The 15,794-nt window shown below is 39.4% G+C and overlaps 1 protein-coding gene across 6 annotated transcripts in view; it reads right to left on the reverse strand.

Annotated features, from left to right (window-relative positions):
• Sorcs1 (sortilin related VPS10 domain containing receptor 1) overlaps nucleotides 1-15,794 on the reverse strand; it is a 510,611-nt gene that overhangs the window by 84,954 nt on the left and 409,863 nt on the right. For all 6 annotated transcript variants that reach the window (XM_060390928.1, XM_021648752.2, XM_021648751.2 and 3 more), the window contains exons 10-14: nucleotides 15,059-15,205; nucleotides 4,886-4,988; nucleotides 4,545-4,621; nucleotides 2,458-2,549; nucleotides 820-927 (exon numbers count right to left, since the gene is read on the reverse strand). In XM_060390928.1, coding sequence (XP_060246911.1) covers nucleotides 820-927; nucleotides 2,458-2,549; nucleotides 4,545-4,621; nucleotides 4,886-4,988; nucleotides 15,059-15,205 — 527 coding nt within the window. The remainder of the gene's footprint in view (nucleotides 1-819; nucleotides 928-2,457; nucleotides 2,550-4,544; nucleotides 4,622-4,885; nucleotides 4,989-15,058; nucleotides 15,206-15,794) is intronic.

Genomic DNA, 15,794 nt, shown 5'->3' on the forward strand with positions numbered 1-15,794 from the left:
GACATAAGTGTGCATAAAGTTTACAAAGTAGCCTTTCCAATCACCTTCTCTGTCTGCGAAACTGTATTTTGAAAACACAAAGACTGAAGAAAAGCAAGCTACTGAGTACCTCTAGCTGTGTTTGCCGCATACAAAAGTGAAAGTATGGCTACTGGGCATTAGATTTTTCTTGTCTTATGTCATTGTTAAGTGAGGAGGTTTACATATGTGTCAATTGTTCACTTTGATTTTGGATCAACTACAAAGGAATATGTTTCCAGGTTTTTCCATGGCCAATTTTCTAAAAGAAGGGACTAAAAGTTTCATATTGCAAATTCAATTCAAGTTTTGAATCCCATAGGCAGTTGAGTCATTAATCAAGTCTCTCATGAATTAATGATCATTACTTTTCAGACAAAAGTTAGTGTAAAATTCAGCCTTGCAAAGCTAGTCATTCTCTTAGTTTCCTTGATCTGCCTCACAATTATATAAGGCAATGAGTGAGGGGAAAATGAAATGTCATGGCCCTAAACATCTAGAATTGTCTGCATATCCAGTTTTCACATTATCATTACATTTTAAAAATATATAACTTTATTTTTTATTAAGACAGGTCTTGTTAATTTTCTTAAACTTATTGAGTACAGAAAGAAAAGATTACAGTTCTCTTCCTACTATCCCTCTGCTTGGGTCTTTTTCTTCTTTGCTAGAGGTTCTTGAACTAAGATGTACTAATATTGCCAATAACTTCCAAACTAACAAATCCAACAGGCTCAACTCCCAAACACCTCTCTGTGCTTTCTGTGTCATTGTATGAAGGGATTGCACCACACCACTTACGTCATGATTAGTGTTTCTTCTCCAGGCTCCCCCAAAACCCCATCCACAAAAAGTGGAATGGATGTGAAACTGTATTTGCTCCAAGATCTCCCTTCATCAAAGCTCAACCTAGTGGCAAAACAGTTTAACAGTTATCACATGTCAAAGGTAAAAGGTAATATCTCTGGGTAAAACAAGATATTAGCTACCAGCAGAAAAATAATAACAAAGTGAGACTTCATTACAAATAAATAATTTCATTATATCAAAAGAGAATAACAAAGATACTTCAGCTACTATAACCAGATATGCTGAGGCATGAATAAGGGAGAGCTACATGAGATGGGAATAATTTAATGGCAGGAAATAATTTAGATATTTTAAGTTCTTAAATCATGGAATTATCTCCAAATCTGCAATGTCTTATTGTTGGTACTGGGCATAGACAACAAGCAAGTTTGACAAAAATTTAACAAATCCAACTTTAAGTGATCATCTTATAAGAAAGCCTCACTTATATTACATGACCTCACTGAATAAAAGAACAGAGTGCTGAGGGCAAGGAAAGCCTGCACCTCTCTTAGTCTATTGTAATATGAATGTCTGTGTTCGCTTCAAAGTCCATATGCTAAAAATTAATTACTAATGGTATTAGGAAAGGGATACTTGGGGAGAGTGAGGTCAAAAGGGTAGAGTCCTTAGGAATGAACCTGCTGTCTCATAGGAAAAGCCTTGGACTGCCCTGTCCTTTGTACCATGTGGAAACACAGCAACAGGCACCATTTGGGAATCAGAAAGTGGTTCCTCAGCAGACATGGACTTGGCCAGAACTTTTAGCTTATACTTTGAGCACACAAAGCCATGAAATGACTTTTTGTTGTCCATGAGTTCTCTTTTTTGTGGTATTTGGATATAGCAGCCTGAGCATCAGCTGAGACCACTGCACAGGAGGCTACGTTTTACTCCATCTTCCTCTGCAGGTGCCTCCCCTCAATATTTGCACTTGCTCATCTTTTGAAGTTTTCTCCTGAGGTCATTAATACACACAAAAGTGGAAGTAAAATCAGGTTTTAGATTTTGCACAAGCACAGTATGCAGAGAACCACTTCTAAATATGTATAAATAAGAACCCTGCAGACATTAGGCCTTGGACATCCTTCAGTACAAGACACAGAGAGTTTTATATAATATCACCTCATTAAAGGGACCTAAGGAAGTCACACAGAAAAAACGGGATAGGAGCAGAACTTCAAGCCTCTGTGTGGGATGCACAAAGCTGCGTAGAAACTCACTTCATGAAATGCCCTTGTGGATGAGTGATTGCAAGTACTGTTGCTGCTCAGAAATTATGAGAGACCCTGAAAGTAGTTTCCCTGTGTGATGGGCTGGGAACTAAGGAAATGGTGCAGGCACTGCCACATTTGAAAACCATAATGCAGTCGGTCTCTTGGGAGCCGAGACACTTGCCCATCCTTCTAACTTGCCCACAACTTCCCCTTCTCAAAAACATGGGCCACAATCTTATCTCAACAGAACAAACAGTAAATTATGTACTAGTAGAAGATGTTAGCTGGAACAATCACAGTCATATGATTCGGGGGCTGATTCTGATAAACATCAATGACCATGTGTATTTTTCCTAAGCTGGAGTGCCCTTACCAAAGGTGTCGAATTGGGAGAGATGTGTGCTTCATAGCAACCAGGACGCCACCTTGATCTAGGTACAAAATGCTGTGCTCTTCTTCAAAGATCTGGATGAGAAAACAAAAGAATACATGGGCATACATTGCATCTGTACCTGGTGGTCAGGGCACACAGAATCAGACTACATAGGAGATTAAAGTATCTCTCATAGAAAGAAGTTTCCCCTAATCTTTGAGAAAATGCAAGCAGTAAAACAGTGCTTCTCAACATGGGCTACATCCCACTGATGCGATATCAGGCAACTTTATGGTCCTACAAAATTAATCTTAAGCGCATTCAGTATATATTTACATCTATATTCTATCTTCATGGCAGTACTTATTCATTGCTGCCGCTATAGATGACGTTAGGGCACTGGGAAGCTGTAAGGAAGTGTACACATCTGGGTGTAAGGAAACCTGGAGACAGTTTAGAACAATAGTCTCTGTTGTATACTAAAGCTGGTAGACCAAGGGAGCTCGGATAGCAATGGGTGAAAGTGGGGCGCACTGCCCTGCATCGCCCGTGCAGATGTAACTACTAACCTCCAAACTCCCACACTTCATCAAAGAAACGTCTTCTCATTTGACTCATAGATGAACTTACAAGTTTCAAATAGTTCTAATATAGATAAAATTTTCAATTTTGGTCACATTTGTCACTGAATCTTTCATAAGATATGCGAGAAAGAATTCAAAGTCAAATGGAGACATTCTGGAAAGGGTTTCCTGATTCTTCTACACAAGATGTATTCTGTGTTCCCAGCTAAAATGCTATAATTGGCTCATCTCAACTTACCCTCCATACATAATTTCTCTCTTATTTGATTCTCTCTCTCTCTGTCTCTTTCTCTGTCTCTCTGTCTCTGTCTCTCTGTCTGTGTTTGTGTGTGTGTGTGTGTGCGTGTGTGTCATATTGCAGGAGGCCAGAAGGCTAGCAGAGGGCATTGAACACCTTGAAGCTAGAGTTACAGATGGTCATAAACTTCAGGATGTCGGTGCTTGGAACTAAGCTTGGGCTCTCTAGAAGCACAGAATGGAATGTAATCATTCAGGCACTCTTTAGCGCCATTAATTCTTATACCCAGTACATGACCCCAGTCTGTAGCAGGAGAAATTTCTATGCCTTGGTTAGTGTCAGGAGAAAGAAAATGGAATCTTGGCATTGTTCTCCTAAAGTTTCTTTAGAATTGTTCATCTTCCTTCAAGCCCTCAACATTTCTTCTGTGTTGCTGTTTGTCAAAATATGCAAATATCATTGAGAGTTTAAAACTAAGAACTAAGAATGAGCACTAAACTATTATGTCCAACTCTCGTGTGACATTTCAAGCAGAGTGAGCTCATTGTTAGGTTATGATTGCTCATGCATTAGTTTTCAATTTATAATGCTAGTTGTTATATGATAATTAAGCACCAGAGGCTTATTAAAACATATTTACTGAGGTATAACAGTTATACATTAGGCTCATACCTTGTTATGGTAGATAAATCTCATTAAATGCCTATTATATCAGCTGTTGAAATCTAATTTTCATTCAGAAGAAAGGCACGAAGCAGTTAAGCTAAACACACTGGCTTAAAGTGGCTCCATTTGTATTTATTGAACATATGCAGTCTGATAGTTATTACTGTGTCATTTACACATGAGATTTAAATACCTCAGAACACCACCTGGGAGATGGCTATTTTTGTTTCTCTTCCAGACAAGAACTTAGAAAGAAAGCTCAGCTATATGTGTGCAATCCACCTGGCAGGATCTAAGTTTCTTATATGATAGACTTGGGGGTTCTATTTTCTTTTACATAAAAATCCTCTCCAACTTTATTGAAGATGTGTTTATATGTGGATCTTTGTTAAGAAGAATCTTTATGAAAGTACAAAAATATCAATGTGCATAAGCTTGACTTGATTCATCTCAAACTTGCATTAGAAAAAGGGGGGAACCACATTATTTGTGCCAGGATTTATGTACAATGCTACCTTTAGATTTGTATATTTGAAATATATTGGGCAATTATGCTGTTAGAACGTGAGCAGTGCAACCCAGACCAGGTCTTTCCTTACCTGCCTCCAAGTGTTCCCTGCATCAGAAGACACAAACATGCTGATGTCGCTGTCTGACAACTCAGACCCTATATTACCTAGAAAGAGTGCATGCCATTAGCAGGAGGAACTTTCTAAAAAGGCCAAGAACAAATCACATCAGTTGTTTGCCCTGCCTGAGCAGAATTTCAACTGCAAACTTTCCTTCTAATCAGGGATTTTAAGTAGACTGACTTCAGGGTCAACGGTTTAGGTGGCTTTCAGAAATATTTTTAGCTTGCTCATTAAATTCCAAGCACAGATGTCTAGTTACTTAAAATAAACACATGTATAATAGCAAGAAAAGCATGCACTCTCCTTACCTGATGCAACTATAATACTCGGGGCTGTGTCTCTGCTGGCAATGATCCCAGAAGTGTAGGGATTCTCAGAGACCTTCAGATGAAGGTGTAGTGAACAATAAGGCTAGGAAGAAGAGAATCAAATGTCATATGTGCACAGAATCGAAAAGGCCATTTAGGGTTCTGAAGATAGGCACATTGCTACAAATACAGGGTCAACCTGATCCTCAGAGGAAGTTTCAGGGGTACCTATAGAGTCCCTGTCTCGTTTTTTAAAAGCAAACATACACACAACATCAACAACAACTAAACCAAAAGGACAGAAATATGTCTATCTATCCATCTTCTTATCCATTCTACCTTCAATTATAAACAGTTTTTATCCTCCCACTGAGGCCACCCATTCACCAGCCATCATTACTGCTTTCACAAATGTCTTGTGTCAACCAAGTATATGACAGCTTTCTGGTGGGCAAAAAAAGAAAACACCTTCAATGACAATTCTAACTTACTTAAATTATATATGTATAATGTGTGATAAACATTTTATTAACTGTATAATACTAGGTAGAACTGATAAAACAATTACGAACTAAATTTAGTTTCTGCATTACAAAGTATTTCTAAAAGGTCATGATATCTTTTCATTGATTATTGGGTAAAGAATGTATTTTAATCTTCATAAGAATAGAAACAATAAAAATTATAAAGATTCTAGATGGTGAATAGACAAGGGCCACTTTGGAATTGAGACTGTTTTCCAACTGGAAATAACCTAGATGCTCCTCAACCAAAGAATGTATAAAAATTGGTGACACATTTTCACAGTGGAATACCACTCAGCTATTAAAAACAAGGAAATCATAAAATTTGCAGGCAAATGGATGGGACTAGAAAAGATTATTCTGAGTGAGGTAACCCACACCCAAAAACACACATGGTATGTACTCATAAGTGGTTATTAAATCTATAGTACAGGATAACCATACTGTAATCCACAGACCCAAAGAAGCTAAGTATCAAAGAAGGCCCAAGGGAGGCTGCCAGAATGTCACTCAGAAGAGGAAACAGAATAGACAGCAGAAGTGGATGAAGAGAGGGAACTGGGCAGGGGATGGAATGGGGGGGAGGGGAAGGAGGGTGAGGATCAGATGTGGGAGAACAGGGATGGGAGGTGAGAAGGCTGGGAGAGAGAAGGGAAACTAAGGGGGCATCTCTTTGACAAGCTGGAGGCCTTCAGCAGGGTAGGCTCCTCAGAAGATATGGATGTGACTCTAGCTGAGACTCCTAGGGGTTCAGGAGATGGCATGAAGACTGAAGTGACCACCTCCTAGCCAGGCAGGAATAGTGGAAGAAGGGGAACACAACCCACCCTCAAAACCTGTGATCCAAAGATTACCTGCCTACAAGAAGTGCAGGGATAATGAGGGAACATAGATTGAGGGAATGTCCAACCAATGCTTGGCCCAACCTGAGACCCACCCCCTGGTAGATAGCCAGCCCCTGATGCTATTAATGATGCTCTGCTATGCTTCCAGACAGAAGCCTAACTTGACTGTCCTCTGGGAGGCTCCAGCCATAAAAGATTGAGACAGATGCTGGAACTTGCAGCCAAGCATGGGACAGAACTCTGGGTTGCCTTGTGGAACTGGTGAGGGAAAGATGGAAGGACCCAGAGGGGATAGGAACCTCACAAGAAGACCAAAAAAGACAAATAACCCAGACCCACTAGAGCTTACAGAGACTGAGACACCAACTAAGGAGCATGCATGTTCTAGGCCCCCTGCACATATGCAGCTGATGGGTGGGCTAGTCTTCATGTGGGTCAGCTGTTGAGTGGGGGACAGGGGGCTGTTTCTAACATGACTCTATTGCCTGCTTTTAGATCACTTTCCCCTGCCAGGGCTTTTTTGCCTGGCTTTAGTGAACGAGGGAATGTTCAGTCCAGATGTGACTTGATATGCTTCAGAGGGTTGGTACCCAGGAAGGAGGTGGCTTCCCTTTTCTGGAGCAAAAGGGAAAAAGGATAAGAGGGAGGAGGGAGAGGGGGAAGGAGGAGACTGAAAGGAGAGGAAAGAGGGGATGGTTCTTGGAATATAAAGAAAATAAACTCAAATAAAACACATCAAAATGAAAGGTAAGTAAATAAGTGTTGGAAATTTTTACAATTAAAAAAAAAATTAAAAGCCTGGCTTCTAAGAAAAGAGTACAACCTGAAGCAGAAATAGGTAGCTTGTGGATTCAAGTGAAATGACCAAGATATTTGAGAGGACATTTGGGACAAGAGTAATAACAAAGGGATGGGGTGAGTATCATGTAGTGGAAGTTTCAGTTTCTTTAAAAGCTCAGATGTGTTATGAGAATATGCTGTGGATTTGGTCCCAAGTGTGGGATGTAGAAATGCATTATCAACCCTGAAAACAGACTCATGAGAGGCTGGTGATGAAACTACCTCATGCAAGGGGTGTGATTGTTGCCAGCTGGAAAACATCCTTGTTTAGACTCTGAGAACATATACATAAGATCCCAGAGACAGAGAGGTCACTTTGCATCACTTTGCTCTAGTTTGCATCATTTGCATCGCTTGGCTCCTAGAGAGAAAGGCTCCAGAGAACATTTTGAGGTTGCTGCTACCATTTGCTATTTGACTGGACTTCTGGAATCCGGATGTTTGAAACTGGTGTTACCCTAAAGAACCCAACAACCTTAATCAGCAGGGAGTAGATAGAGAGGTCTGTGTCTCTTGTCTCTTCTACCCTGCTTTCTCTCCTAACTAGAGTCAGGGGGATGGAAGAGAGGTACAGGCATCTAAGAACCTTAAATAAGGTAGGCTTTTGAAAAGTTCAAGCCTACCGCATCACAGTATCTAACAGGGTAAGACTAAATGAGCAATGGGATGGGAAACTGTGAGACTGCAGTGAGTTGACCTGGGAGGACTTGAAAGAAATCAGTTGGCAGCTCAGTCACTCACACTGCAAGACATGATCTCAGCATAGAAAATTGCGCATAAGACCTGAAACTGTCGTAACATCTGAAAATAACTGACACTCTCTTGCCACCAGATTCTCTTTTTTGAGTGCACATTAATTGTACAAACTAATGAGGTTCACCATTGTCATTCTTTTACACGCACACAACACACTTTAATCATAGTTATCCCTTCTCTTATCCTTATCCCTTTTGGTTTATTCAGTACAAAAGTCAATCTTATGAACAAAACACACTAGTAATAGCAATTTACTTTAAATGAAATTTTTAGGTATTTGTTATCTATGCTTAGAGGCCTTGACCAAATTTTCCAATTAAGAAAGCAACAGTTTTCCAAAAGTGGATAGTGTTTTTTATATGAATCTTGTTTAAAGTAGTCCATGTACCGAACTGTCAAAAATACAAGCCTGGGGCTAAAGAGATGGCTCAGAGGTTAAGAACACTGGCTGTTCTTCCAAAGGTCCTGAGTTCAATTCCTAGCAACCACATGATGGCTCACAACCATCTATAGTGTGATCTGGTGCCCTCTTCTGGTGTGCTGTATAAATAACAAATAAATCAATTTAAAAAATTACAAGCCTGTGTTTGAACACAGAGTTCCTTTCATCTTTCAGGAAGATTACTTTCTAATCTTATTGAATTGAGTTTTGGAAACCAGTGTACCTCAGTTATTACTTTTATACTGCCCTGTAAGTCTAAGCTAGTAAATATTCAGAGAGCTTCAGAAATGCAATGATTAAATTTATAGAGGATAGAATAAATGACAAAGTAAAAATGAAACTCGGGACTAAAAGTAGCCAAACACTACAAAATAAAATCACAGGTCACAACAGGGTAAAAGAGTCCTCAGTGACAACAGAGAGTCCTGCCCTTAAGGAACAATGACCTGCTTGGTTTGCATGAAATCCTCATGTAACACTTTAGAGGAAGGTTTCATCTTCATAATGTTCTGAAAGAGAACGGAGAGCTCCTGAAAGAGAAGGCACCACAGCCAAACACAGCTTCTCTCTGACCATCAGGAGATGGACAGGAATTGCTGAAGGGAGCCATGGTAATGATGTGGGGCTTCTAGGCTATGCTAAGACAGGACAAGTGGAACCATCACACCATGGGAGTTTTCTGTCACCTGTAGTGTTTATAGATCTCCCTTTGTCTGATCTACCAACATCTATTTTACTATGAGTAATCCAGAAAGATCTATTTTAGGTACAATACAATTATATTTCACTCAGCCTAAAAATGAAAATATATTAAGTTCTACATTGCACCTCCTGTGGTATCTTGCTTATAATTTTTAAAGGATAATAAAGGTTTATAACAGCAAGGATGCTTTTTGGTTGTATTATGGTTTTACTGAGAATGAGAAAGGAATGAACCTAATATAAGTCAATACGAGTAAAGATGCCATCATCTCTATAGTATTCCAAGGAGTGCTGTACAGCCTGGGCATTATCCCTAGACATAGAAATTTCATAGAAAGCTAGTTAAATCACTTAACAAAGCGCACATGCCTATAGAGGGGAGTATCCAGGTCACAGCACTGAGCCAGCTGCTTGCATCAGTTGGAAGACTGTGAAGCTCGGTTGGCATCTAAACTAATAATCACTTCGTATAGAAATGTGTGATAACAAAGATAAGAGGACATTTTCAATCAGTTATCTCAAAACTGGTCCAGGGCCCTGGCTTTTAGAGGGCTAAGACATTAACTTGAGAAGAAAAGGCACCGGCTCATGCTGCAGCATGGTTTAGAAGTGATCTTGTCTTGGCTTTTCTTCCTCTCCCACATTTGTAATGCTGGATTGCCCCCAGCTGGTACTTGAAGAATTTTCCATGTCATTTTTTCTTCTGTTTCTTTCATTTTATTTATCAGAATGTTTATATAGCTGACATCAATGTCTCAAGAAAACAAACAGCGGTAATTGTTATTTAGCTTTGCTATGTCTGGCCTCTGTGTCAAAAGACGCCTCTAGGCCATGACATAGCAAAGTTAAGCCGTGACAAGCAAACACCAAGCTTTATTTAAGGAACATCACACTGTCTGAAGTTCATGGAGGATGTGAAATTAGGCTGCTGAATTCTTGTTACTTTGGCCAGGAAGGGGCATGTTCCCCCTTCTTGCTTTCCTGCCTTTATTTCGCTCATTGGCAAACAGGTGTAGCCTGCCCACTTTATGATCACGGATACAGTCGCTGTCGTTATCATTCCAGAGTCATGCCCATCACAATAAACACAGCGTGGCATGTATCAAGGGTACTTCCTAATATCTATTCCCTTCCTCCCATCAAAGCAAATGTGAGAATGTACCAACAAGGTCCTCGCAGCTGACTTACAAAAGATGAGGTGACCAGCATCCACAGTCAGAAACTGTCCTGGTGTCTTTATTCACATCGACTCATCAGCCATGACAGATTATAAATCTTCCTAGTATCTCTGAGATACCAGGTTCACAGTCTCTAACCTTTTCACGCTAAGGTACAAGGCATCTTGAGAACTGGATCTTCATGAAAGACCATGCAAAGGGAGGAAAAGCATGTGCAGAGTTTCATTTGATTCCAGGGATTACTCAACCCCTGAAGCTGACTAGTGAACTTCCAGATCAAATGGTCTTTCTTTGTCAACCCTCTAGTCTTTTATCCAACAAAGCTATTTTGACCAGTATAAGTGCACCATAAATACCTAGCTAGAGTAAATCAACTCATTGTTTCTTCATCTTGGATACATATCATTTAATCCTCCTGTCTAATTGAAACACTGAACCCTCCGTGTTTTGTGTATTTTATTGTTTGATTGGTTGGTTTTCTGAGACAGGGTATCAGCTGTGGTCCTTGTCTAGGCATCTTCTTGACTAACTTCCCCTTTCTAGAACTCCCCAGCCTCTGGGAAAGAACATTTTCTCTTCAACACTGAGAGCATCACTACTTACACTTCATATGTAAGTAACAACAAATGCTGATTGTCTTCAGTACCTTAGCTTACTGTATTTAGTGCAGTGATCTTCCATGATCCATTAATTGTCTTCTGTGTTTCAAGCACAATGGGGAACCATCACCCAATGCTACTCCACCAATAAACACATAAACTTGACAAACCATTAAGGATGGTTTCATATACAACCAGTCTCAAGTCTATTTTTTCTCCATCCTTTACATTTTGTGGTAACTCATATCTCATAATAACTCAACTGCATGGCTACTAATATGAACGGAATACTGGAAACACAGGTCAGAACTTTCCTTAGGCACAGAGAGCTACTCAGTCCCAAAATAGCATTCTCCAATACTTTCCCAAGTATACATGAGTTGGTACATCTCTTATTCTAAACTGTAGGTAAGAATACACTTCGTATTTGGTAAACATTGACTTCACAAAGAAGTGGGAGCCCTAAAATCTCTTCTTCGAGCATGGGATGTCCAGTCCCACCTCAGTCCAATACAACATGTAGAGTCAATGTCTACAGAATTAGGGATCTCTCACAACATCCCTCTGCTCAGCTCCAGTCTAAAGAAAAATTAATTAAACGAACCCATAAGGAAGTCAGGATCTCTCTCCACAGAAACTGTGCTTTTCCTCAGAGGCCCAAGTATTTGTCACAGGCTCAGGGGTGCTCACACATCGCCTCTTGGAAGCTCAGTTCTAAGATTCTGAAGAAAGATGGACCATGACCTGTAATACCCTATCTAATTGTACAATGCAGTCTTCAGAAGAAAGAAATTCCACCTGAGCCTCCAAGCAATCAGTCTGAAAGTTCTAAAAATACAGCCCCAAATTACTCTGGGTGTCTTATTCTACAGAATACATTTTACCAGGGACATTCCATTTGGGGCTGTAATTCTAGACTTTTTTCACGTTTGTAACAAACCCACTGGAAAATCTCTTTTCTAATCACTGCTCTCTGTTTTCAGTGACACTGCCACCTTCCAAGTACCCACAATCTAAAATCACTTTATATCTCCTCTCTGCCACTGCCTCCCAAGCCTTAGAATGTGGTGTTTTTGTTTGTTTTGTTTTTGTTTTTTGTTTTTTGTTTCCACTCTAGGCATTCCTATGGTTCAAAGATTTTTCTTTCCTATTTTGTGCTTTTGGCAAAATTTTGTAAAGTGATTTAGGCCTCTCTTTTCTACTCTCTTTGTCAGTTTCCCCTCCTTGCTCCTAGTTTATAAAGCTTATGTTGAATTGCTTGGAGTAATGGAATTAATGAAGGAAGATCCACAGACTCCTGGGGTGCGTCCCTCTAAATCCCAATCATTCAAGTCTATTTAATCTCCACGAATCTCTTGATTCTGTTAAAAATGGGGTCAGTGTCAGCCCATGAGTTCAGAAGGAAAATATGACAACAAAGTTTTCAGTATAACTGATGGAGGAAATATCCAACATCTCCTAAAATCAGATCTGAGAGTCGGACACCTTCCGGCGAGGTGACCACGTTCACCATACAAAACACATAGACATAGCACGGGTGTTGAATCCACCATGAGGCAAGTTTGTATGTAGCATAGTGCAGAATTTTGTGGTGTAGAATTTTGAAATTGTTATGGTCCTAGTCTTTGTAATCTTGGAGCTCACATTTAACAAAGGAAGACAGGAAAGAAAGTCAGAATATAAATGTGCTGATGTCAGATAGTAGGAATTATAAAGAAAAAGGTCAGAATAACAGATTAGACATCACTGGATACTCATGAAAGCCACCTAAAAAGCAAGGATCTGAAGCAAAGAGAAAAGGATTGTATGGGTCAGTCTAAATAGAAGGAACAGACACAGGTCACTGGGGACCAGCCACGTTAGGATAAAGTGTGTTTGCTAGAAGAACCATTTTCAATAGTGTACTTAAACTAGAAAGCCATCAGAAAGCTTAGGTGAATGATGCATATTTAAGCTTTTATATGACACCATTTGATAAAAATGGTGAAATGAAAAACTCTAGTATTTGATAAATGAAAGAGACATGGTATTCATCTAGGATCAGATGTGTGTTTCTAAGTGCAGAAGAACAAAAAATGAAATTTTGAGAGTGATGGAAATTACATAGCATACACATTTGTCAAAATTAACTTATGCTTTTTATGTACATTTTACTTCAATAAAATTGATTTTTTAAATGGTCTACTAAAAAAATTTAAATAAAAAATTAAAATAAAATAAAGGCCTACCATGTGAAGTGTGGATTGCCAGGTAGAAATGGAGAAAGGTTTTGGTCATTAGCAGCCTATCGCAGAGGATCAAGAAAAAAGTAATTACAGCTTGGATTACCATAGTCAAAAGGAAGGAGGTTTATACTATATCTCTATTTTGGGGTATAATAATACAGATTCGTGATTCTGAGTTGTAGTTAGGAGAAAGTGCCTTGCACGGTGATTTGCTAAGAAGAACCACTTTCAATAGTCCTATCATGATGTTTTTGAGAAGAGACAAGCTTGTTTAGGTGAAATGGTTAATAGTCTTTCTCATAAGCAGTGATTTTCAAGTTATCTGGTAGGTATAGAAGAAGTTATTAAGGTGCTAGTATCTTTAAACATCATAGTTCCAGAGCCTGGAACATCTGGGTAGAAAGCTGACCTATTTCAATGGCAGTGTCACATACATTGACCACTATAGACATACAATAAATACCTATTAAATTAGTTTACCACTGGCTGCGTGAACTCTGTATCACAGCTGGCTATTTTTCTCCCTGTAAGTTGCCGGTACTAATGACAGAGTCTGAGTAGGGCCTGGGATTTAATAGTGCTTCCCTGATGCACAGTGACAACTTAAATACCCTCTGCAAGTAATGAGGTCAAGCTGCAGCTGCTGGCATCCTTTCGAGAAAGATGGTGACCCACCTACTGCTACGTGAGATGAGCCCGAGAAGAGACTACCCCAGTACTGTGCGATAGAATGAAGCAGAGTGAAGAAAACATCAAAGCCAGAGCTGTGGCATGGCATCAATAACAGATGCACATATAGATGAGATACAGATAGACACACATACACTCATCTTAATACTTTCCTACTATAAATCCAAGTGATCTTTCCTACACTAATGGCTCATTTATATCATCTTAAAGATAACTTCTGAGCTGTTTTAAAGAACACAGTGTTATTAACAACATACTTTGTTTCACAGTTAATCTCTTCCTCCTATATTTCTGTATTTACTAGAAATCCATTGGTCTGTTGAAAATGTCATTATCATCAGAGTCAATAATATGGAACTAAGAAATATTTTTTTAAAAAAATCTAGTCTCAGGCAAGTACACTGAAAACTCCTTGATAGTATTCTCCAACTTTCATCTTTCCCTTGGATATCATTCTGTCATTGAATATATAAATGATTTCCTGCTGAAATATCTGATAAATAACAATGTAGAAAGCCAGGATTTAAATGGGGATATGCATGTCTCCAGTGTTTTAGGAATAATAAAATAAATATCTTAGGCTTGCTTTGAATGCACATGGCTGCTGATTCTTTGTCTGTAAAGTACAGATAGATCTGGATAATAAATAACCAAGTAAGTGTGACTGTGTGCCAATAAAGCATTACATCGCAAAGCAAATGCTGGGCTACACTTCCCCTACTGGCCACAAGCTCTTCCAGGCCAGGCATTATAGACTGAAAAAGGGGAGGTGAACAGAATATAGAGAGGAAGCTTTAATCAATGATTCTTAACTCTTTGTTGAATCATAAACTTCTTTCAAAATGAGATGAAATGTTTCTACAGGAAAATACACTCAGACAACCCCACATTCAGTTCACCAATTCACTAGATGAATGTGTGTATCATTAGTTCTGTGGCTGATGGTTTATCATGAATTGTAAGAAAACTCAGGAAACAGACCCAGCAGAGATGAAAACCATCATAGTTCCCTCAAACTGGAGGTAGTCATCCAAAGTTGAGATGAAGGGCTAGGGATATAGCTCAGTGGTAGAGAACACAATTTATCACAAAAACAAATGGAAAAACCCATCACCACCACCACCCAAAAGATGAAACAAATGGAAACGAGTCAGGCTAGAACTAAGACACTTGCAAGGGTGCAAGGATCAGGGACATGTTCCCATCTCTTTGACAGCAAGTGATAAGACTCACTGTTTTTTCCCCTGTATAGATTCTGCCCATCTTTTCCATCAACTAAACAGAAGTTCCAAAACTATCTTCAGCACCTCGTTGGACAGCACCTCCAGGACTTCACTGTGTAGGACACCCTGCAGCAGCGTGCAGGACTCACCAGCAAGCAGTGCACTGGGTCCCCCCGTAAGTCTGCATCTGGAGCCTGCAGCAAACGCCAGTCTCTGCCTTTGTTGTAAGTGATGAATGTCTTCACTTGGTTGTCAATCTTCTTGTTAGCCAAGAACATTCCCTTTATCCCTGCTACCTGGGAAAAATTGACATGGCTGAAAAATACATCAATTTGAGAAAGGACACATTTGTTTTCATTAACATAACAAAAGACTCTCAAATTCCTCTATTAGAGGAAAGGCAGGATAGTAAATGCTTACATCTACCTTCCAAGTCTGCTTGACAGAAATCAATGGCCTTGCGCCCCCTGCTGTATGTGAATATAGCACAAGTCTGACAGAAGCTTTTTGTTTGTTCGTTTGTTTTTGCTAATGATGTTAATAACAGATTTATTCAATCGCCAAAAATTAAAAAAAATGACAAGGTGTCCAATATGAGACAGAAAGTAAAGTAAACAGTGGCATGTACAAAACATGGAATATTATTTGGCAGTAAAACATGCCGTCAAGCTATAACATGATAAGGGGTAGAGTACGGTGGGGAACCCAAACATCTTAGAAATTCAAGGCTATTGAGCCACAAAAAGACCAGCAGTTTCCAGGGTCTAACTCAGAGGGAAGAGTAAATAGGTAGAGCATAAGGGATTCTAAATGCTGTGGAATTACATGTTATAACCACATAGTGATAGATGGATATCACTGGATATTTGTCAAGTTCATGAAATG

Source organism: Meriones unguiculatus, chromosome 1, assembly GCF_030254825.1.
Source record: "Meriones unguiculatus strain TT.TT164.6M chromosome 1, Bangor_MerUng_6.1, whole genome shotgun sequence".
Classification (NCBI taxonomy): domain Eukaryota; kingdom Metazoa; phylum Chordata; class Mammalia; order Rodentia; family Muridae; genus Meriones; species Meriones unguiculatus.